Source organism: Furipterus horrens, unplaced genomic scaffold (assembly GCF_987537825.1).
Source record: "Furipterus horrens unplaced genomic scaffold, mFurHor1.1.pri manual_scaffold_3, whole genome shotgun sequence".
NCBI lineage: Eukaryota > Metazoa > Chordata > Mammalia > Chiroptera > Furipteridae > Furipterus > Furipterus horrens.
This window is the reverse complement of record NW_028327173.1, coordinates 169,126,087-169,150,607: the sequence shown is the minus strand read 5'-3', so window position 1 is coordinate 169,150,607 and position 24,521 is coordinate 169,126,087. Positions and strand designations below refer to the sequence as shown.

Genomic DNA, 24,521 nt, shown 5'->3' with positions numbered 1-24,521 from the left:
TTCTGGTTTCTGCCCACAGCAGTTGTAAATTTCCCTTCTTTCACTCTCAGGGTAGATGTCTGTCTTCCTAGCTGCTATCTGAAAAACTACAGCATCTCTGCCCTCCCAGAGCAAATTCTAGTGTTAGTTCGTTTCGTTGGTGAGGAACTGAGGCTGACCACTGCACTGGGGAGGAAGTCCTTCCACCCCGAGGGGAGCTAGCCACACCAGGGTACCACATGGAGAGCTGTCTTTGAACCTACTTCCCAGTACTCAGCCTGCAAGCACCACCCAATTCTTCCTCATGAAAAGACAATAAAATAGAGAGCCATTTATTGCCCCCTTGGCCATACTATTTGGTCAGCATATTTGCTACTGACTTCCATGGACAACCCTCAATATCTAATTAATTGGCCTGTGAAGTCCTCATTGTTTCTCTTTCAAAAAGCCATGTCTCTGCCAGCATTTCGTCTTCATCACCAAATCTGTCAAAAACTGTGAAGGATCTGAGATTTTACCCAATTGCAAGATAACAAGTTAGCATGCCCCATATCCTGGATGCTGGCCAAAGACTCAAGACTCCTGGGTCAAAGACAGCAGACTACTATTACGTATGGCACAGCCAGCAGCATGAGCATCATGTTTGCATTGGTGTCCTTGCAGTGCAAAGAGAGGTGACACCTGAACACTCCGTGAGGTGCTTTAATAAGAGGGGAACCCTGAGCTTAGGAAACCCGAGTCTTTTATAACAGGCAGTGAACATGTCTGCCCTTTGCACCAGAGGGAGACGCTCTCTCTGTCTTCTAAGGCTATTGGCTATCATATATCCTTGGAGAGAGCCCAGAACAGAGGCAGGCAGTATCTCTGCTTGCAAGACTTGCAGAGAGGCCCATGGAGAATTGTCTCCCAACACTACAAACGTTCTCATTTGCTCCCTCCACGGCAGAGGATATCATCCCCACATTACATATAAGAACACCAAGGTCCAGAGGAAACATAAAATGCACAAGTTTGCACGATGTGGGAAATGGTGGAGCCAGGATTCAAACCTATGTCCACAGGCCTTCACTTCTCTCCAGAGATGACCCCTTCATCCTCATCGGCAGCAATGCAGGCATAAGGTTTGATGGAGAAGGTGGGGAAATCTGTTCAAAGATGGTTTTTAGTGGCTCTGTGGACTTTAGTTCCCAGTATCTCCTCTCTCCCCAGCTATGGCAAATTCAAGAACAGACTCATCTCAAAGGGCTTTGGCATCTCATGGTCACTTGGGAGCCCACCCCTCAGGCCTAGAAATTGTCACAGAAGACTGATGATATCACCCACTTGGGCTAGGTCCAGGTCAGCCAGAACCCTCCACCCTTGAGAAGCACCCTGGGAGTCTCCAGACTCTTGACTCAGAACAGGATCCCAATCATGTAGACTGATAATTTCTCACTTTAAAACCCCTTGTGGCTCAAGCTAGGCCAGGTGGGCTGTGGCAGAGATCCTGGCTGTGGGCCCAGAGGGAGCCAGGTGGCCCCAGGGGTCAGCAGACCTCAGCTCCCCCAGAGCCCCAGAGGAGGAGAGCCTAGGAGCCAGCCAAGGCCTGTCACCAAGGCACACCAGGTGCCACTTGGCTTTCTGGGGATTTAATGTGGTTTCTGATGTTCATTGGTATTATATTTTGGGCAGCACGAAGCAAGGGAATCTTAAAGAGTCAAAATAGTTGTCATCAGAGCCAATAATTACAACCACCTTAACTCCATGAGTAGAGCAGGAAAGGAGAGAAGGAGCTGGGGTGGGGGTGGTGTAGCCATTTTCAAAGCATCTGCTGCTATTGGGTTGGCCAAAAAGTCTGTTTAGTTTTTTCATAAAATAAAAGACACATTTTTCATTTTCACAAATAACTTCATTGATTTGGATATTTTGAGTATGTCAGCTATCTCCTGCTACTGGGTAGAGGCCAGGGCTGCTGATAAACAACTTCTAATACGTAAGACAGCCCCACAGCAAAGAATTATTTGGCAAAAATGTCAATAGTCCCAAGAAACTTTGTTAACCACTTTTGACACATTTGATCAGTCACAGCACCTTCTCCATACACTGCACAAATCTTTTTTTGCGTTTCAGTTGCATTTTTACCTTTCTTGAAGCAATAAAGCATAATATGCTGAAAATGTTGCATATTTCCTTTCATCTTCAATATTAAAATGGCTGCACAAAAATTCACCAATTTTGATCCTTTTTTTAATGCACACTGATACAACAGCTGTCATGATACAATGTAACAAAAAAATTGTTTCAAATGAAGTTAAAAGACAACTAAGCACTACTAGAGCCATTGTATGGAAAAAAAGGAATGGACTTTTTGGCCAGCCTAATAATACACATACTTAGAAAGCATTAAAATGCCACCCATTTAATACAAGTAAAGGAATTTGGCGAACCCTGAATGGCCTATGGAAGAGATTTTTTTTTCATCTCTCTTCTCTGCAAAGACTCATGAACAGGTATGTTTTTGTTAAAACGTTAAGGAAAGTGCGTTTTGAACTGCCCGCGTGTATGTTGTTTGTGTGTGTTTTTTCTAGGCATTTCTAAAGTTCCATTTTGTTCATTGCTCAATGATAAGATATAGAAAGCAAATTTTTAAAAAATCCAATTAATTTTCTGGTTCAGACAAAATTAACCAAAATAAAATAAAATAAAAGCTGTTGACAATGAAGCATTTTTGAAATTCAACAAATGCTAAATGTTACTCACTACTAGCCAGGCCCTATTCAAACTGCTTCACAAATATTTAATCTTCCTAACCACCTTATTCTTATGCCCATTCTAACAAATGAGGAAACTGAGGCTCGGACGCCTTAAGTAACTTGCCCAGGGTCACTTAGCTGAAGGCAGAGCTGACCCTAGAGCACCTGGTGTTGCCTCCAGAGCCTGTGTGCCCAGCGGCCATGGAAAGTCAAATTCCGAAGTGCTGCCCTCAGCAGGTGGCGAGTAGGAACACCAGCTCTGGAACCAGAGATCTGGATGGGAATCCTAGTTGATACTCAGTAGCTGTGTGACCTTGGGCGGCTTGCTTAAAGTCTCTGAGCCTCCTCTATAAAATGGTAAGGATTAAATGAAATGATACAAAGTCCCTGGTACAGTAGTACCCCTCATCCACAGGGGATACATTCCAAGACCCTCAGTGGATGTCTGAATCCACAGTTCGAAACCCTATATATACTACATTTTTACCTATATATACATACCTATGATAAAGTTTAATTTAGAAGTTAGGCACAGTATGAGATTAACAACAAAACTAATAAGAAAATAGAGCAATTATAATATATTACAATGAGAGTTATGTGAACGGGTCTCTCTCCCTATCAAGATAACTTCTCATTCTGTACTCACCCTACCTGTGATGGCGTGAGAGGCTACGATGCCGACGTGAGGAGATGGAGTGAGGTGAACGACGCAGCACTGTGACCTAACCTTAGGCTCCCGTTACCCTCTGACGATACAAAACAAGCACTTTACGATTTCTCTTTGGCGTGTCCACATTGCCTACATCACTGCCTTGCACGGTGGGGCTGTTATTTGAACCCAAGCACTGGAACACTGCACCAGCCGACCTGAGAACCAAGACGGCGACCAAGAGCCCACCGGGCAGGGAGCGTACACAGCCTGGAGACGCCGGACAAATGGGTGATTCACGTCCCGGGCGGGACGGCGTGGGGCTCGCGAGACGTCAGCACACTACTCTAAACAGCTTGCGTTTAAACATATAAACTGTTTATTTTGGAATTTTGTATTTAATATTTTCGGACCATGGTTGACCACAGGTGACTAAAACCAAAGTGAAGCTGTGGATAAGGGGAACTACTGTACACAACAAGTCCCCCAGTAAATAGCTGTTATTATTTCTGCTAAACAAAGGAAGTGTTATAGCAGTATGATTTTCCCAGGCTCTCTCAGCAGGTCCAGTATTAAAGTCCGCTCTAGCTGCTACTCTTGGGACATAGGTTTTTGGGTGAGCGGCGGGGGCTCTCTAGAGCCCCTAAGCTCCCCCAGAAGGCACCTTCTAGCCATCTGGTTTAGATCTTTCATTTTCGAGGGGAACTAGAGGCCCAGAGGGTAGGCTCCCCCAGATCCCTCAGGTCTCCCATGGTGTTCCAGGGAGTCCAATGAAGTCATATTAAAAACCTTCTCTCTCCTCTGCTCAGCCCGTGGGCTTCTTCCCAGTCTCATACTCAGAAATTCTTGGCATTTTATCTACACTCCACTAGCCTTGCTATGACCTGCTTTAAAAACAGTCAACGAGGCTGCAAGGCTGTTCCAGTCTATATCCCTGGTCATGGTCAGCCTAGACTGGACGGACAGCCCCTTCCCCAGCACCCTCTGCCAATCCCCCAAACAGGGCCGAGATGACATACAGTTTCCTCTGGGCTATCAGGGCTGCCGGAAGTAAGCCAAGGCCTCAAAATCCCAGACTAAAGAATTGTAAGACTTATGTTCATTTGCCTTGTATTAAAAAGCATAGGGTACACAACAATGAGAATGTACTCAATGCCACAGAACCGTAAACTTAAAAATGGTTAAAATGCCCTGGCTGGTGTAGCTCAGTGGATTGAGTGCTGACCTGCAAACCAGAATTTCCAGTTCGATTCCCAGTCAGGGCACATGCCTGGGTTGAGGGCCAGGTCCTCAGTTGGGGGCACATGAGAGTCAACCACACATTAATGTTTCTCTCCTTCTCTTTCTCCCGCCTTTCCCATCTCTCTAAAAATAAATAAATAAAATCTTTTTAAAAGAATGGTTAAAATGGCAAATTTTATGTTGAGTATATTTTATCACAATAACAAAAAAGCATAGGGAATATGAAAATGTTCTAGAAATGGATGGTGGTGATGGTTGTACATCTATGTGAATGTACTTAATGCCATTGAAAATGGTTAAACCAGTCCATCTTATATGTATTTTACCACAATTAAAACAAAAATGACCTGCATCCCTACCCTTATTGCCTCTCAATTGCTTTACTCAGGTCACCACTGGCTTCATAGAAGCCTTTGCAACATCACTGAGAAGCCAGCTCTGGAAGGAGCCCCAGGTCATGGATTTGGCTCTCATCTGCCACTGCCTTGCTGTGTGACCCTGGTTAGCACCCTGCCCTCTCTGGGCTTTAGTTCTGTGAGTAATGGAACTAGATGCAGTCTGTGTTCTAAATTATTGAGGGGACACCACCCCCAAACCAGAAATTCTTGCTACCACACTCTCAAGAGGGTAGAATAAGGCTGCAGAACATTAGACCCCATATCCCAGGGCCTGAGGATAGGGAGGGGGGTAGGGGAGTGTGGGTTCTTCGGAGCCTGTAAGGAAAAGCCAGCTGGGGATTGTCATGGAGACACAGGATACTAATAAACACACACGCACATCCCCTCCGCCCTCTGGATGCCTGCTTAGTCCTTTAGCGTTTATAAAATACACACCCACATCCATTACCTCCATGACCCTTTCATTCCACAAACATGCAGGACCTCAGGACCTCAGGGAAAAATGGGGCATGAGACATATCTGGCTTCCAAGAGACTCCCTGGGAGGAGAAAGGGTCAGCGATGTGGTCAGCATTTGGGTTGGGCAGGCTGGTGCATGGTCCGGAGTAGGGGCAGCTTAGACAAAGATCTGGGAGAGAGAGAAAGAGAGGGAGAGAGAGAGAGAGACAAAGAGGCAGATTGAGAGACAGAGAGACAGAGTCTGGAGTGTGGTGTTTTGAGGGGTTGGCCAGGTAGCGGTGGGGCAGGGCCAGATTCCCTTAGGGCCTCACAGGCCGCTCTAAGAGGTGGTTCTTGATCCTGAGGGCACAGGGAGTTGTCGGAGAGGTCATGGTCATGCGGAACAGGCACACTGTCAGATTTGAGTGCAGACCACTCTGGGTGGAGAAGAGTGCATTGGAGGAGGCAAGAGAGGGGCAGGAGGCCCAGTTAAGAAGCCACACAGCAGCTGTTAGGGATGGCCCTGGTGTCCCAGACTAGGGATATTGCAGTGGGTCATGACTCTTCTTCCCCCCTGAGGAAATTGAGGTTTACACAGGTCAGGTGACTACCCAAAGCCATTAGCGAGTTAAGGGATCTGGATTTGAGTCCTCACACTAGCTGAGTCCCCAACCAAAGCTCTTTTCACTTCCCTGAGCTGCCTTTCAGGCCCCAAAATAGTACTAGTGAGCACCCTCTGAAAGCTTAATGCATGCCAGTTCTGAGTGTATAACATGCATTCATTCATTTATTTTTCCCAACAACCTTAGGCGGTAGATACTTATTCTCATTCAGATGAGGAAACTGAGGCACAGAGAGGTTAAGTGACTTGCCTAAGATCACAGAGCTGGTGAATGGCAGTTAGGATTATAATAAGGCAGCTGCAGCCAAAGGTGGGTAGAACTTTTAAGCCCTGTGAAATGCGTGTGTAGAATGGGAGCTTCCAGGACAGGGAGAAGGGGAATGGAGGGAGTCCCCAGAGGTGAAGAGTGGTATGTGCACGGATGGAATCTGTGTCTGGAAACAGAGGAAGCAGTGAGACCAAAAATCCCAAGACCTAAGTTTTAGGTTCAGCTTTACCCTAAACTTACTGTGTGACCTTGGGCCTAGAGTTTTCTCACCTGAGGCATGAACACAAGATCTGCAGAGTCCCCTTTCTCTCCCAGCTCTGCTTCTCCCACTCCTAGATTAACCCCTCCACCTCCACACCCCCGGACGCTCTGGGAGACTAAGGCAAGGGGGAGCGGCTGGAGATGGGGCTGGGGCTGTGGAACAGAGAGGAGGAGGCAGTGGAGGGACAAATACTTCTCCAAAAACCTAGTCAATTGCAGAAAATCCTGCCTCCCCATCCCATCTGCACTCTAGGCCTGAGCTTGGATTTGGGGTCTATAAGCCCCACCCACCTTGCTTCCCAGGGCCTGCAGGGACCAGGCTCCCACAACACTCTTCAGAGACCCGGCTTTGCTTAGAAAGTGTTTCCTTTGGAGCCTGACTCACCAGATCCCTGGGTGGCCTGCGGAAAACCACAGTTACTAGGGGCCCCAATGACTGGGAGAGGGGGAAGGACGTTAGGTCCTGCCACCACTTGTGACAGCAACTCAGCCTCTCCTGTATGGGACTTGGTTTCCCCATCTGTAAACCGAGGGGGCTGGAATTGGATTTCAGACCCCCATGAAGAAAGGCAGCCACAGGGCCTCTCCCCAACATTTGAGGCCACCCAAGAACCTCAGGGAGGTCCTTGGCCTCCAAACAGGGCAAGTCTGGGAGGCAGGATAGCTGTGAGGTTGATGGCCCTGGGTGCCCAGAGTTCGGCCCTACAGGCTCAGACTGTCCCCAAGGGACAGGCCACGCCTACAAAGCCAATCACAGCTAGCATACAGGAGGAGCCCGGAGCTGGCATCTGAGACAGGAGCTTGGGCAAATGACAGACAGCACACACATGAGCATCAGTTTCTCCATCTGAGAAAGGGGGGTAACTGAGACTCCTGCACAGGGGTTGCTGTGAAGAGTAGATGCATAAAAGACACTTAGCATGCAGGAAGGGCTCACCGATGGTTTCGTGTTTTAGTTACCAACTTGAAAAGAGGAAAAATTCAGGGACTCCCAGCCCATCCTCATGTAGCACAGCCCAGCTCTGCCAGTGCTCAGGAGGACCAAGGTCTGAGAGTAGTGCCTCCCATGAGGATGAGGCCCAAGGGTGGCCGAGGGAAGAAGTGAAGGGAGGAGTCTGGGCTGGTTGGGAAACCAGAAGAAAGTTTTCCATGAAAAACAGTGTGGTCCATGAGGCTTAACTCGAGAGAGAATTGATGTCATTTTCCTGGGTGGGCACCCTCTGAGGATCTGGGAGATGGGGGCGGGCGAGGGGGGGGGTGTCACCATTGGTCTGCATGGAGTAGACTCTAATGGAAGGCAGAAAACCTGTTCATATTGCAGCCTCCACGATCTCCTGGCTTGAGATAGGTAGGCACTTCCCTGCTCTAGGCCTTGGTTTGCTCATTTGTAAAATGGGAGTGTCAATCTGTCTCTCTTGCTCCCTGACGAAGTGGGGATTGATTGTCACTTCCATGCCCAGGTATTGATGGGACTGGCTGCTTCCTCTAGGGCAAGGAGTCTGTCAGGTGACTGGCATTAGTAGGCACATGTCCCAGGAAGCCAGGTTGGGTTCAGGGTTCAGCCTGACGCATTCTTGCCTGTAGCCTGGCCCTCAGCTGGGAAGGCCTTACAAGGAGCTTCTTAAAGTTTAGCACTGACCACCTCCCTGGCTCACTCAGAAGCCAGCCCACCTTCTCTACTGCCCCCAGAATGCTAGCCCAGCTCCTCATCTTAGCATTGGAGGGTCCCCAACCTCCCTTTCCAGTCCTGGCCTGGAGTAGGAACAGCTGATAGGCACTGATGATGAGCCAGGTACTGTTTTATGTGCTTCTGTCTTCCAAGTCACACCTACTTCTCAGGAGGAAATAATTTTATTCTCTTAACACTGAGGCACCTGAAAGAAGTCTCTGAAGTCACTCTGTAAATGGTAGAGCTAGAATTTAAACACAGACTCCCCTCTCCTCTCTCATCCCCACAATGGGATGCCTCCTAGTTCCTGCCACTCCCATGGCATTGCCCCTTCACTCCTGCCCCCCTGCCACTCCTTGCCTGTCAACGTGCCACTCGTCTCTCCTGTGAGGACCAGAGTCGAAGCACTGAGGCTTCCTGGGAGTCATCCTGATTCCTCTCCTTAGCACTCCTGCAGAACTGGCTGCTTATTCCATCATGCCTGAGGACCCTCCCAATTGTTTGAGCCTCTACACTGACCCCACACCAAGAATACACCAGGGAGGCAGGCCTCTCAGATGGACATCGTCAGGGCAGTGTCGGGTGCCCTGGCACATCCAGCAGTCAGCAGTGACCAAACAGCCCAGACGTACCAGTGTGTCTTGGTATCGGGACAGGATTAACAGGGGTGGGGAGTCTATTGGCAAATAACTTCAGGAAACAAAGTGAAATGATACATTTCCTGGGCATGGTGGGTATGATCCCTACCTCCTGGCATTCACTCCTGTGTAGTCCCTCTCACATTATAGCAGGAATGAGTTTGTGATCAACAGGCTGTGGCAGAAGTGATGGCATGTCACTTCCGAGGTAAGGTTTTAAGAGGTGAGAGCTTCACTCTGGGTCTCTTATGGATCATGTGCTCTGGGGGAACCCTGATTTCATGAGTGGCCGAATGGAGAGACCTCCACGGCAAGAACTGAGGCTCAGGCCAACAGCCCCAGGAGTGAGCTTGGAAATGGGTCCTGCAGCCTCCGTTAAGCCTCAGATGGCTGCAGCCCCAGTCGGCAACTTGACTGCAACCTCATGACACCCTGAACCAGAACCACCCTGCGAAGCTGCTCCCACATTCTTGAATGCAGAGACTGTGTGAGATAAATGGTAGCTGTTTCAAACTGCTAAACTTTAGGATAATTTATTATGCAGCAATAGATAATCCATAGACTTCTCAGAACATTTACTATACTGATGTAAATCTCCAAGAAAGATATTTAACATTCCTTTTCATTATTTGGCCAAGGAAGCTTTCTTTTTTGAGTTTTCTTCAAGAGAGAAAACTGATTTAAAATGGCTCTGGTCCTACAATTAGATGTAATTTCTAACCTAGATCTGTGTCATGAGCTAGCCATTGACCCTTCTGAGCTGGAGGTGGGCAGGAGGGTAGCTTGGTGAGGTCCTGGAGGAGCTTCACCCTGGGACTCGGGTGGGTTCTACCTGGAGGTAAGTGAGCCTAAAGCCCATGATCTCGGTTTTTCTTCCTCAGGCAATTTCCCCAGAGTGGTGAGAAATAGTATTTCCTTCTAGCTAGTGCATAGCTCAGAGATGGGATGCACAGACCTGAGTATCCATCAGACTGAGAGTTCCTCCAGGCCAGAGCACAAGCCTCCCCCACCAGGCTGGGATGGATGGCCCATGTGCTCTCCATTTTCCTGTGGACACACCACAGCCATGAGCAAGAAGGAAAACAGGCCTTCCTGTGGCCTTAAGAGTAAACATATGTCTTTCCTCTCATTTCAGTTTACTCACTCTACTCTTTATCTGGTAAAGGACTTTGTCAAGTTTCAAGATGTCTAATGGGCAAGAAAGCCACTGAAGGAAGCTCTGCATATCCCTCTTTGTTAAAAAGAAGACAGTTTTAAGAAAAAAACTATAATGTGAATACTTTATTATCAATGAGTGACTGGTATTAGCTTTTTGTCTGGGCATTAACTATTTCAAAAACCATACACCAAACCCAGGGTTTTTCACCTAGCTCGGCTGTATCACTTCCTTTTAAAAAATAATAATAATAAAGAGGGAGGAGGAAAAGAAAGAAAATATATCTGTATTGAAAGAATTATAAGCCAAAGTGCGTCTTTCTTGTTTTGTCCATATACACACATTGCACCGTACATAAATAATTACGTTGTAAAAATGACTCCATAATTACAAGTATAATATATATTTCCATATAATATATAAAACTTTATATTAAATCTAGGTAGATGATATTTGGGGGTTTTGTCCATGGGGGCAGTGTCTCTGTGCACTGCCCCCCCTGCTGGTAGGGGGTGGGGAGGTGGGCGGGGGTGTGGTGCACTGGGGTAGGGAGGGGTGGGGTGCAGATGGTCGGACAGACGGCTGCTCGCTGCCTAGGTGGCTGCCTCTATCTGTTGTTGTTGAGCAGGATCTCCAGCCAGCAGGGGCAGGAGGTGATGAACTGCCGGGAGTAGCTGGGCCCCCAGCCCTTGGCGAAGCTGATACGGACACTGTTGGGATCATAGGGGCCGTCGGCAGTGGTGGGGTCATGCTCCTGCTTGAGCACGTCGGCGCGCTCGTAGTCGAACACCTTGAGGGAGTAGCCAGGGAGCACCTTGCGCACGATGAGGGTGCGGCTGCCGGGCTCATCCAGAGTTGGAGAGTTGACGAAGATGGGGTGTTCGCTGCGATTGTAGGCCCACACGCCATCAGGCTCCTTGCTGAGCACGATGCCGAAGCCAATCTTGCTGCGCGTCCGCCGCACCGACTCGTTGCTGTAGTCCAGGTTGAGCTGGCCCAGGCAGAAGCCGCTGCCCTGAGGTAGGTCGTAGAAGATGCTGACGGACTGGTCGTACACCGTGTAGAGGCGGCCCACACGTGTCCGGTGCTCCCAGTATGCCACGTTGCACCAGTGGCTCGGCTTGGGGGCATCCGGAGACATGCTGGCATCTGTGGGGCAAGCACAGGGCGTGGAGTGTTATTTAGGGTAGAGAGTCGGGTGGCAGCCTCATGCTCACTGCTCTCCTATATGGGTAGCCTCTCAGATTCTGAAGCCCTTTAACATCTGCTCTTTCCCTTGAGCTCACTGCTCTGAGAAGCAGGTGGGCGCCCATGACCGCCTGGCCAGGTGACATATTCCCACACAGGCCCTGGCGGGAGCTTTTGCACAGAGGGAGAAGGCTGCTGGATGCCTGATGAGAACACGGCAAGGCACTCTGTGGCTCCTATTCTGCAAGACACACTGATCAAAGTCCAACCAAAACCGAGAGAAAAAAACACTACTAACTTCATTCAGGAGCCTGAGTGAGGTCAGCTCTGTCTGTCTGCTCAGCCCCACCTAGAAGCCCCAGCAGCAGGGTGACAGGCCCCTGACATCATCCTCGTATGTGCAAGGAGGCCCGCCTAGCTACCTAGCAGGAAACTATCAGCCTGAGGGGCCTCCTGTAGGCTGCCAGCTCTGCTGTGGCCTTGGACTGGGCATAACTCCAAAGGGTGTGCCCCTCACCCTGTGCCTGGCTTCAGGTCCCAGCCACAGGTCCCCAAGCCAGCTCCTAAGAGGCATCATTTTGCCTCATAGTCTCCATCCAGGGCCCTCGTAATTCTTGCTGATTGTCAGGTGGGGAAAGAAGAGGCCCTACTCCTGCCCTCACTGACCTGCCCCTTAGCCAGTGGACAGACAGACAACTCTATCCTGCAGTGGTCAATCTTAGCAGGTGGGCAGCTGGGAACACCCAAGCCACTGCCCCTCTCTCCATCCATCCACCTGGCACTGCTTGGGAGTTCCCAAGCACCATCCCAACCTGGCCATAAAACTCCAGCACCAACCTTCTCACCACACAAAGAGAATTCCTATAGTGCTCTCAGCAGAGAGGTGAGGAAGCCAAAAAGCTATTCCTGGAGGACACTGGGCAACAGGACAGGTAACAGGCATCCCTGAGTGCTTCCCATGATCTAGGCACCTTCTTCACAACAGCTGTGGTTCACCTCTGTTATTACCGCATTTCACAGGTGCAGAAACTGAGGCCCAGGGACACGCCCTAACTGGTCAAGGGTACACACTGGTAAGCACCATAGCCAGCATCAGTGTCAGGCCATCCTCCAGAGGGGAGTGCAGATCCCACTCCTTAAACCCATGCACTGAGCAAATCCCTCCCCTTCCCTAAGCCTCAGTTTCCCTGTCTGTAGCCATGAATGCTCTCATGATCTATACGTCCTAAAGGTGCTTACCCACAAGCCTGTGAGTCACTCCGACCCCACAAACATAGAGCCTTCAATCCTCAAGGACTCACTGTACAATGTCACCAAGTGAGGGATTACTGCTACCCCCCTTTCACAGATAGGGCTCAGCATCTGCCCCAGGGTGTAGCCACACCGTTGTAAAAGGGAAAGAAGCAGTTTCCAGTGTGTGTGTTGTGAGGGAAGGGGGAAGGAAAGTGGGACTGGGGTTGGGGATATTTCCTCTCTCCCAGCTCCCATAAGGCTTTCAATCCAAGACCAGGTGAAACTTCCTGCCCCTCTCCTCCCACCAGCCAAGCCAAATGCCCCCCATCATCTATACCACTACCCCAATCAAGACCTGTGTCCCTGGCCTTACCCCGGTGCCCTTCACAGGAATGGTATCCTGTGCTTGGGGACACAGAGCTGCCCTAGGGCTCAGCTGCCCCAGCTGTCTGGCTCAAGGACACCGCCTGGGCCAGGCCTCACTCCTGCAGCCTCTGGTTGAGCAGACTAGGTAACACCTCATCAGGCCTGGGCTCCTGGCCAAGTCTCCCAAATTCCAGGAGATAGACTGCTGCCTTGCAAAAGCCCTCTCTGAGCCCTCCCTCTCGTGCAGTTACAGGCCTAAATGCTGCCCCTCCCTTGGCCTGAGCAGGTGTCTGTGCTGTTGGTCAGTGCCCCTGGCTAGGCTAGACTCTCGAGTAGAAAGGGGAGGAACTCAGTCCTCTCTGTGTCTGTCCCAAGCTGCAGGTATCCCTAGGGTGCTCTCAGCACACACTAAAAGGGAAGGAGGAAGGAAATACAATATATCTCAAGTGTTGGCACACAGTCCTTGCCCCCACCCCACTCCCATCGGAATCTTGCCCAGCAGGTGGGGCTGATGGCCTCAGGCCCAAGAGGATGGAGAGCAAGGACTTAGGTCTCAGGTCTGATTCAAGAATAAGCTAGCTGCCTGCCCCATCCTCAGAACATGGTGATCTTGGAGTCCCAGGGCTCCAGAGCTTGAAGGACACCCTGACATCATCTCAGGGAACCCCAACACTTTGGGCTTTCACAAACCCAAACAGTGTTAAACCCAGTGTTTAACAGAGGGGCTGGGAATGTCACAGGGTTACCACTGCTTTATTTTTGGCATGACATTAAAATCCCCAAGACCATCTACTATCGCTAGCACAAAAGTGTAAATTAATACTAATAAAATTACAAAAAGTATAATTTGTAGTAAAAGAAATCAGATTTAAAGTTCATACATTTAGATCAGCAATTTTCAACCAGTGTACCACAAGAATTTTTAAAACATGCAATACCCGACCTCTCTTCCCTTAGATTGTCAAATAAAAAAATGACAACAGCCAAAAAACAACAACAGCCATCCAGTGTGAATGCCCTGTTTTGAACCATAAACATATAGGTCATATAATAGAGCTGCATCTTATTGGTCATGTCACATAATAAGGTTGTATCTGACTGGTTAATTCTTGGTAACAGAAATCCTTATATACGGGTATTTGCACCTGATTTTTGAAAAAGTTACTTTAAAGCAAAAAGGTAGATAATTACTATTTTTGGTAAATCAATCAAAATTATACCTATTTTTGTCAGGTTGGCAAAAATACATTTTTTTGCCGTGCCGCAGAATTTTAGTAATTAGTTCGTGTGTGCTGCAAGATGAAAAGGGTTGAGAATTGCTGCATTTAGATTATAAGAAATTTTCTGATTTCTTTTATCATGTCCCAATGAAAGCTTAGACCTGAGACTGGCCTATGTGAACCACTGATGGATTCCAATGTCCTTGTGCTCCAAGATGGCGCCCACAGGGTACAGGTTGACTCATCCAAGGATATACAACCATGTGTGGTGGAACAGGGACCAGAACTTGAGACCCCAGAATTCTAATCTAATGCTTATCACATGAACTAAATAAAGGTTTCAGAATTGAGACAGACCTAAGGCTGTCACCATTGACTACATGTGTGATATGGATAACTTGCCAAATGTTCCCAAGCCTCTGTCTCCCCATTTGGAAAATAGGCTTATTCATAACCGAGTGCCTCACTTACATACTTTATCCCTGGGTTTTCTGGAAACTCCCAGCAGCAGATCAATCAGGTGCAGAAAGAAGCAGCTGTTTGTTTATTGGTCCCAGTGTTGGTCTGACCCTTCAGAGACCAGGGTTCTCTAGGGGTGCTGGGGGTCATGACCCAGGGTCACCACCATGAGAAGTTACAATAGGACAGTGGATGGCAGAGCCCTTTGCAAACTATAAAGCACTACACAAATGTTAAGGTTGAGATCCTAGCCTGGTACCCAAGCGAAAGAATGAAGCAATGAATAACTGAATGTCTAAAACACAGACGAGTAATGCTGTGGCAGTGTTTCACCCCCCCCCCCGCCTCACATACATACATACGTATGTGTATGAAGTGTCTGACACTAGCTGACACGCTTTCTATGAGTGAGAAGGTAGGTGTCCCCAAACCCAGAGTCCCCTCTGCACTCCCCCCAGTTACAGACCCCATTCCACCCACCACACCTCTTATCTACAGCCCGAACTGCCACTGAGTGCAGGGGCACAGTCTCTTGCAGAAGATCTTTTTCTTCTCATGGTTCCAAGGCTGTGGTCTCACCATCAGCCTAATTAGGAACCAGCTCCTTAATTGCAAATAAATGCCGGGGAGTCAGACCCGAGTGAACAACATCAAAGGTGACCACGCTCTGACCGAAACTCCTGCTTACTACCCTCTGCTCAGGGCCTGGCCTAGTTCCCAGCCAGACTCTGGGTCTCGGCTGGGACGAATCTGGGGGGAGGAGGAGAGGAGAGAAGTAGTCTGGCACTGATCTGGCAGGAGGAGTCCTGCAGTCAGGTGTCCTGCTCCTGGCTCTAATCAAGCAGGTCACCTCCCTTCTCCTGGCCTCAGTCTTCTCATCGAAACAACAAGCTTTAAATTTCTGTGGTTTAGTGAACATTCACAGCAGCTCCACTCGTCATCACCCAATCTTGGAACACAGCCCAGATGTCCAACAGGAGAGTAGATGTCATAGACTGAATGTCTGTGTCCCCTTCAAATTCATACGTTAGAATCCTAGCCCTTAATGTGACAGCATTTGGCGAGGTGGGGCCTATGGGAGGTCATGAGGCTAGAACCCTCATGAATAGGATTAGTGCCCTAGTAAAAGAGATGCCAGAGAGCTCTCTAACCCTTCAAGCGAGTGAGGAACAGCAAGAAGACACCATTTATGAACTAGACACCAAATTTGCTGGCACCTTGATCTTGGATTTTCCAGCCTCCAGAACTGTGAGAAATAAATGTGTTGCTTAAGCCACCCAGTCTATGGTATTTTGTTATAGCAGCCAAGATGGGCTAAGATACTGAATAAACAAAAATAAGGTATATCCCTGGCATTAAAACAGACATGCAGATCAATGCAACAGAAGAGAGAGCCCAGAAATAAACCCAAACCTTTATATATGATCAACTAATGTATGACAAAGGAAGCAAGAACATATGATGGGGTGAAGGCAGTCTCTTCAATAAATGGTGCTGGGAAGATTGAACAGATAAATGCAAACAAATGAAACTAGGCCACCTTTTTACACTATATACAAGAAAAAACTTAAAATGGATTAAAGACTTAAATGTACAACTTGAAACCATAAAACTCCTAAAAGAAAACATAGGTAGTAAAATCTCTGACATTCTCTTAGCAATGTTTTTTATGATATAGCTCCTTGGGTAAGGGAAAGAAAAGAAAAAAATAATAAAACAAATGGGACTACAATAAACTAAAAAGTTTGCACAGTTAAAGGAAAACACCAATGAAATAAAAAGATAACTACTGAATGGAAGAAGATATTTCTCAGTAACATATTAGATAAGGGGTTATATCCAAAATTTACAAAGAACTCATATAACTCAACATATGCACAAAAAAATCCCCAAACCATCCAATTAAAAAATGGGCAGAAGACCTGAATAGATGCTTCTCCAAAGAGGACATATGGGTGGCCAGTAGACATATGAAAAGATGCTCAATGTCACTAATCATCAGAGAAATGCAAATAAAAACCACAATGAGATACCACCTCATCACACCAGTCAGAATGGCTATCATTAATAAATCAACAAACAAGTGCTGGAGAGAATGTGGAGAAATGGGAACCCTTGTGTGCTGTTGGTGGGAATGCAGATTGGTGCAGCCACTATGGAAAACAGTATGGAGTTTCCTCAAAAAATTAAAATTGAAGCTGCCTTATGACCCAACGATTCCACTTCTGTGTATATATCAGAAGAAACCGGAAACATGAATTCAAAAGAATATATCCACCCCTATGTTAATTGCAGCATTATCTACAATAGCCAAGATATGAAAGCAACTCAGTTGCTGAGTGGATACAAAATTGTGACACACACATACAATGTAATATTGGTCACAAAAAAGAATGAAATCTTACTATTTGCAACAGCATGAATGGGCCCAGAGGGTATTATGCTAAGTGAAATGAACCAGAGAAAGACAAATACCATATGATTTCACTTATATGTGGAATGTAATGAACAAAATAAATGAACAAACAAAATAGAAGCAGACTCATAGATACAGCATAGATACAGAGATCAGACTGGTGTCAGAGAGGAGCGGGGTAGGGGGTCTGGATGAAAAAGATGAAGTGATTAAGAAGTACAAATGGTTATTTACAAAACAGTAGCAGGTATGTAAAGTACAGCATAGAGAATATAGTTAATAATACTATAATAACTATGTAGTGCCAGGTGGGCACATGAAATATTAAGGGACCACTTTGTAAAGTATATGAATGTCTAACCACTATGCTAACCTTACACTAATACAAAATAATATTGATACATTGTAGTAATTGAAAAACAAAATTTAAAAAGCCAAAAATAATTTTTAAAACCCAATGACATTTTTAAAGTGTACATCCGCACAATGGAACGTTATTCACCAATGAAAAGGGATGAACTACTGAAACACACAACAGCGTGCATCCAAAGAAGGTGCTGTTTGTTGCCATTTATATGAAATTCTCCAGTAGATAAAACTAACCTATGGTGATGGAAATCGCAACAGGGGATTACCTCTGTGGAGTGCGGATGACTGGGAAGGCGTATGAAAGAACTTTCTGAGATGATGGAAATATCTGATATTCTCATTGGTAACAATGGGAACTCAGGTGTACACACTGTCAAAAATCCCGACCTATATACACTTAAGAGCTGTGGACTTCCTTCTAAATATGAGGCCTTGAAAGAACTAAAATTTAAAAAGTAGGAATGTACTGCCAGGCCAGTTCCAGTCCTGAAGTGGCCTCAGCAGGGCTCTGTGGTGGCCCAGGGGACAGCCCCTGTGTCTCCAGGCTGGGTAGGGGTGGCCCGGCCTACTGGTGGTGCCCACATTCCTGCCACCAGAGGGAGGTGGATGCCTGGGGTGGGCTGGTGGAGACAGGACCACAATAGGCCCTTTCCCCTAAACTGGAGCAGCCCCCCCAATGGTTGGCATTCCTTCCTCTTGGCTTCTCCACCCAGGGAGGGTGCTGCGAGCCCAACATGTAATTTTGTGGGGCTGCTGGGGCACCAAGGGGACCGACTGCAGTCTGGGGGAGGCGGGGAGAGCCAAAATCTCAAGAAATCCTTTAGCTTCTTCGAATCAGCAGTTTTCTGTCAAAACAAAGGGCAGGAACGTTCCTTTGTGCTCCCCCGTGGGCTGCATGCTCCAAAAGCCTGAGCACACGCACTCCAGCTTGTTTTCCTCGTGATTCCCCCTTTTCCATTTGGCCAGATCGCAGTGGACTCAGCCACCCTGTGAAGGGTACCTAAGATGGGCCCAGATCAAAAGTCTCTGATTCCTTAGACTCTAAGGGAGCTAGATATAAAGGCTCAGAGCATTTGCAGGAGGCTAGTCAGAGTCCGCTTGGTCTCCAGGCTCCTGGCTGCCCATCCATCCCATGGTCCTCTGCTTTCAAAGCCTTTGCTGCTGCTTCGCACCCGACTTGGGCCACAGCAGCTTCTCTGCCTCTCCCACGGCTGGATGGAAAGGGTCAGTCCAGTCAAACCTCAATGAGCAGGAAACAAGGGGCAGACCCAAACCCCACCAAGAGCTGGGAAGCGAGACTCAGAGACAGGCCCAGAGAGGTTAAGTGACTTGCCCTGGGTCACCCAAGCAAGTTGGCGGCAGAGCTAGAGGAGTCCAGTGCTGGCTTTTCCAATCCCCTTTTCACAAGCCACACTCGGGCCTCCAGCCCTCCTGGAAAACGCCTTTTCTTCTGTCCCATGTCATGCCTGTGGCTTCAAGTTCCAGTCCAACCGGCAGCTTTTTCATCTGCGGCTCCTAGGCCTGGGAATAATTACATGGCCCTGCATCTGGTTAACCTAACACCCCTTTAAAAGCCTTGTTTGCCCATTAGATAAGTAGTTTTTGTTATCAAATTTAAGGGGAGAAAAGGAGTTTCCACTTAACCTTCCTTTGTCATTTTAAGCTGCAGAAATGGCTTTAGGTTTACAGCAAGTCCAGAGATGCAGCATTAATTAAAGGCTTTTTTTTTTCTTTGTTAAGGGAGGGGGCAGACCAGCCCTTTATCCACTGGGCTTAGGCAGTAAAAGCAGAGAGGGAATGTGCATGGGCCGCGTTAATGGTCAACAGCTTAGACCAAGCCTCTCTGCTGAACTCTCTCCAAAAGTAGGACCCAGCTGACAGGAGTTTCCTCTTTTTGCTCCCACCCACCCCTCGCAACTCCCCCCATCCCCCACCTCAGCGCCAGCACCTTTGGCTCCTAGAGGAAGCCAAGCTTCCAAGAGGAAGTTCCTAATCGGTCATTACATCACGGGCAGTCTGGCCACCCCTGCCGCCTGCACAAGGTCCATCTTGGGGGCTCTTTTGGCTGCTGGTCACCAGGGGCTAAGGGCTGTGCTTACCAGACAGATGACTGGCTGCAGATCTGCTGGTAGTAGGGTTTACCCCAAGACAAACAGTAAACAGAAATGCCAAAGGAGAATGACAGCAAGTGGAGGAGGGAGGCCAGAACGGATATAGTACATGTGGCCAAAATTCACAATTTTGCACACACGAAAACTGAGGCTCAAAGAGGTAAAGTGACTTCCCAAGGTTACAGCAGAGTTAGCCATATGGCTAGAATGGATCGATTGTCTCCTGCACAGGACTGGGTTAAGAGGATGGGCCCAGGAGCAAAACTGCCTGCCTGTGAATCTCAGCTCTGCCACCCACGAGCTGTGAAATCTTGGGCAACTGACTCCATCCCCACTCTGGGTCTCAGTTTCCTAACCTGTAAAATGGGAATGCGATTAGTACTTACTTCACAGGGTTGTTGGGATTAATTTCAAGTGGGTCTAATTTAATGCCTGGTTCAAAATAAGCACTCCATAAGGAAGGGCTACTATTATTTTTACAAATATTATCACCATCATACAGTCTGACCTCTATATATTACTTGTATAAGTCATTTACTAGATTAAGTCAGCCTGCATAGTTTCATGAGGGTATTCGTATTAGGTAATAATACCTGCAAAGATAAGATGTGCCAATGGAGTTGAGAACCAAGGGGAATTATAACAGTAGTAGAAGTAGTAGTGATAATTGAGCAAGCCAGCCAATGGTAGTAATAAAAAACCAGCCGACATTTAATGAACTTTTACCAAATACCAGGCAGAGTATGAAGCACTTTCAATGCATCATCTCGACACACTATGAAACCCTCTCAGTCATTCCTGTTTTAAGATGAAGGAGCTGAGCCTTGCAAGACATTAGTGCCTACAATCCTCACCTAAGAAGTTGCAAAGCTGGAATTTGAACTCACGTCTCTCTAGGCTTAAAGACAGGGGAATTTGCATTATTCCCATGGGTGCAACCTGTGGGCTTAAAGCCCCAGAGGACTGACTGCAGGGTAAGGGCACAAGGACTATAACCCAGCTAGGTCCACTCCACGCTGGCACATGGAGGCTCTATAAAGACTTGGCATTAAAAGGGGTCCTTGGATATGGCGATGCTGTGATCTTGGGACAGGGCTGCTAATCTGGGCTGAGTCGCTGGAGGGTGGGAGGTGCTGGGTGCACTGTGATCTTTATTGGTTCTCCCTTCTGAACTGTCAAGCCCAGAAGGTGGAATCATTCCCATTTTAAGGACAGACCCCAAGTTGGAGATCAGCAGCAGTGCAGCATGGGAATCCCCACTGGCTGGCCTGACTCTGAGTCCACCCTCTGCCCACCAGGTTCTTCCTGGTGCCTTATCTGCTTCCTCTGCTATTTTGGGGAGTCTTCAGAGCCCCCAGCCCAGAGGGGTTTAGGAGGGATACAGGTATAAGAATAGTCAGTGGCCACCCAGATGGGCCGTAACTGGCCTTCTCTAGGGAGAGGCCTGCTGAGCCCTGCAGGAAGGCCTTTCTTTCAGCCTTGGCGCCCTGTCCCGGCTTGCTCAGCCTCATGTTCCCCCTTAGGGGGACAAAGTGGTGGCCTGGGCCAAGGTGAGTAAGGTTTCCATTTTTTTATCTTGTGCAGTATTCAAACAAATTCTGAAAAGATGAACTCATCTCTCAGCCTGACATAAAACAAGCTTTAGCCCAGGCCCTAATACACAGACCTGCTCAGCATCTCATCCACAGACAATTTCCTCAGGACCTACTGTTCTGCTGGGCAGGGAGACCTGCCAGAGGAAGAAATCTAGGACCCCGCTTCTGCCAGCGTCCATCTTGCCCTGGTGCCCTCGTGCCCTGGCAAGATTGTTCCCGGTTCCCTGGGCCCAGGGAGTAGCAGCTTTCCTCCCCAGGCCTCGGTGCTTCCTGATTCACACTCTGCAGGCAGCTCCGGCTGCTAAGAGCCACACTGAGGCTGCCATCCGTCTTCTGTCCCCCATGAGAGCTGACGCGTCAGACTCCACACCAGAAGCTCTGGTGAGGGCAGGGAAACCCCTGGCAGGGAACAGAGTCAGGTGGGAGCATTCTGGTTCCAGTGCCCTTGGGAGGGAAGGATGGTGACAAGTGTCTCTGAGGGAAGAGACAGTGATAAGCAGCTTATAAAATCTGTCTACATTTTTGAGAAGGAACCAATTTCAGCAACAAAAAGCTCTGAACTTTGCTCCATTTCCAACTCTCCTTTTGTTTTATCACAAAGTCAGACTCAGTATGTTTGTTTGTTTTCTTACCCAGAGATCCACCCCCCCACCCCGCCCCAGAAGTGGGAAAGCCTGGTTTTTCATATTGGCCCTGGAAAGATTTAAAATAGCACTATTGGTGCAAGAAAATAACGCTGGGAACCTTGGTCCCCAGGAAAGAGACGGCAGTTGTGAGAAGGATGGGGGCCCCAGATCCTCCCTGCCTGTGCGGCCTGCACTGCTCGGGCCAAATTCCTGAATTCACACACAAACCAGGCCCTTTGCTTGGTCCTCTGGGTTCTTAGCTGAGTCTGGGTTTTCATCTTAGGCTTTCAATGCCAAAGTTCACTGATTCAACCCAACTTTGACTTCCCTGTTAACTCCAAGACCACAGAGAACAAAATCAGCCCTTTGGGGGTTCATATGGGGACAGCCTGGGCACACGTCAGAGGGCCAAGCATGCAGGTCTGTGGCAGATGGCAGTATTGTGCTTCAAGGGATATTCCTGCTCCTCAGGTTCCCAGAGTTAGGAGAATTCAGGGCACCTCCATTTTTCTTTTATTTCCCAAATACAATTTGAGTTTCATTAGCAAACCTCCTTCCTCAGACTTCCACTTTGGACCCAATATAAAGCCATAAAACCAGAGTACTTCAAAATTGCCCTCAATCAGCTTGTCTCAACTCTAAAGGGCAGGACTCTACCATGCTAGTGCACAAACATCCCAGGGGATGACCAGGTGAGGCCCCACAGACTGGGTCCTTCAAATCCCTGGCCTCACCATCTCCTGCTATTGGGGTCCCTTAGCTATCTGTGCCTTTAACACCCCACTTTGTGTGTACTTTTTCCACCCCACTCACTCATGATCTGTAAAGCTCTCTGAGACCACAGGCAGCAGGGAGGTGAACTGGTGCAAATCCTAACCGCTCTGTTACTATGGGCAAGCAACTACATCTCTGAGTGCCAAGACCAGCTACTAACTTGGGGGGCCCAATGTAATAGGGCTCCTTGTTCCAAAATTACCCAAAATTTCAATGGTGAAAGCAGAGCACTGAATTAAGCGGGTGCCCCTCTGAGCACGGGCCTGAGAGAGGTATATGCTGCATGCCTCCGAAGGCGGCCCTCCTCAGTGCTGGTTTCCTCCGGCTTCACACCTCACTCAGAGGGGTGGGAGGAATTAGTAAAGGGCCTAAAACAATAACTGGTGCTCAAGGAATATGAGTGTCATCCCCTGTTCTCCAGTGTTGTCAGTTTTGCTCAACTGGCAAAAGCCTTCCCCACCAAGTCCCTGGGTCTGAATCCCCTCTGTGTTACTCTCATTGATGCTACCTGTCATCAGGAGGGTGTGTGCTCCACCCCACCTACCTGTCAGCAGGCTGGCCTAAGATTAGGCTGCACTCATCTCTGCTCCTCCTCCCCAGGGACCAAGTGCTGTGCTGCCTGACAAGGGTGCTGTCAACAATGGGGTGCTGATGGAATTTTACATTTGAGAGCTGAGAGGGCGGTTGAGAAATCATCAGGTTTTCCCTGTTTGAAAAAGGCACAGCAGTAGTACTGTTCCCTTTCAACAGATGACACCACTGATGCTCAGAAGCCAGGACACTGAGGCAGGGATGGAGGCGCAATGCCCCTACTTGCTGATCCTCATGATGCAACCTAGTCGATGGAATACGAGATGAGCTCACTATGTTCAAGGTCTGTTTCAGTGGCTCAAAAATCAACCAGTCACCTAAAGCCTACAGTCATCTCAACTGGCAATGGGGGTGGATTTAATTTCTCTGGCTTGCTAAGTCTACGAGGGTGAAAGGAATCGGAAGCGCAGCTCGGAATGGAAAAGCCAAAGAATACTGTGGTGGGGCTGGCTTTCTTGTGTGCAAAGCTCTAAAAAATCTAAGCCTCATCTGACACCAGCCAGTTGTTACTTACCAAAGAGACAGTTCCATGTGACCCTTGCAAGTCAAATAAGCCTGCCTTATTTACATTAAAGATTCACTTTGGAATAAACACACCCAAATTAAAGTCCCAGAAGTAAGGGCATTCAATTTTAAAATAATCCTTGCATTAAATCATTTCCTTTAAAATATCCTCTTATAACACAAAGGTACATAATCCATGCCTCCTTAGTGAATGCAGAGTCCTCCACACTGAATTTTTTGTTAAGTAAGGTTGCCTAGATCATTCTTGTATATTTCTTGAACACTCGGGAGTGCTTTATAATAACCAAAAGCTAATATTGACTGGAGAGATCATTAAGCCACAATTAAATACTAATATTTGCTGTAAAAAATGCATTAACATGAGATTTAAATGTTCCCTGCAAAACTTGCAAAATGACCCATAGGTTTGGCAGAGGCTCATCCCTGTGACCCAGTCTCCTGTCTATGGCTGTGCTACTGTGCACAGTTGACGCAGCTAAAGCTGCTCAGAGCCATTCTTGCCCAAGTTCCAGGATGCCTGCAAAGGCATGGCTTGTTTGACTTGCAGGGGGAGGTGCAGAGAAGGAAGGGAGCCAGTCAGTCCATCAATTCCATCAGGTTAACAGGTGAACACAGCCCCATAGGCCTGGGCCCCATGCCTCAACCCCAAGTCCAAGACTGGTTTCCAAAGCAGGAGGAGGCCAAGCTTGGTTCCCACAGCCTTCATAGCCCAAACTAAGGAGATGGCTCAATCCCCATCAATGGTGGTAGTGGGATGCCATTTTTAACAGTAGAGAATTTTCAAATTCTCCCAGTCCATTCATAAATGACCCTGTTCTATATCATAGTATATAAGCTCAGAGAGGTTGGCTGACTGCCTTGAAGTCTTCAGGGTCAACAAGAAAGCAAAATCTAGACTCATCCATGTCTTCTGAGGTAGAAGATGCCCATCCCTTTTACTGTCACTCTGTCTTGGGAAGATGAGCCATTACCTCAGGAAGAGTTTCACATTCC

General features: G+C 47.9%; 1 protein-coding gene across 2 annotated transcripts in view; it reads right to left on the bottom strand.

The window, feature by feature from the left end:
• Positions 1-10,165: 10,165 nt before the first annotated feature.
• The window catches only part of SMAD6 (SMAD family member 6), a 72,419-nt gene continuing 58,063 nt past the window's right edge, over positions 10,166-24,521 (bottom strand). For both annotated transcript variants that reach the window (XM_090270809.1, XM_090270810.1), the window contains one exon: positions 10,166-11,204. In XM_090270809.1, the coding sequence (XP_090126935.1) occupies positions 10,663-11,204 (542 nt within the window). In that variant the 3' untranslated portion in view covers positions 10,166-10,662. The remainder of the gene's footprint in view (positions 11,205-24,521) is intronic.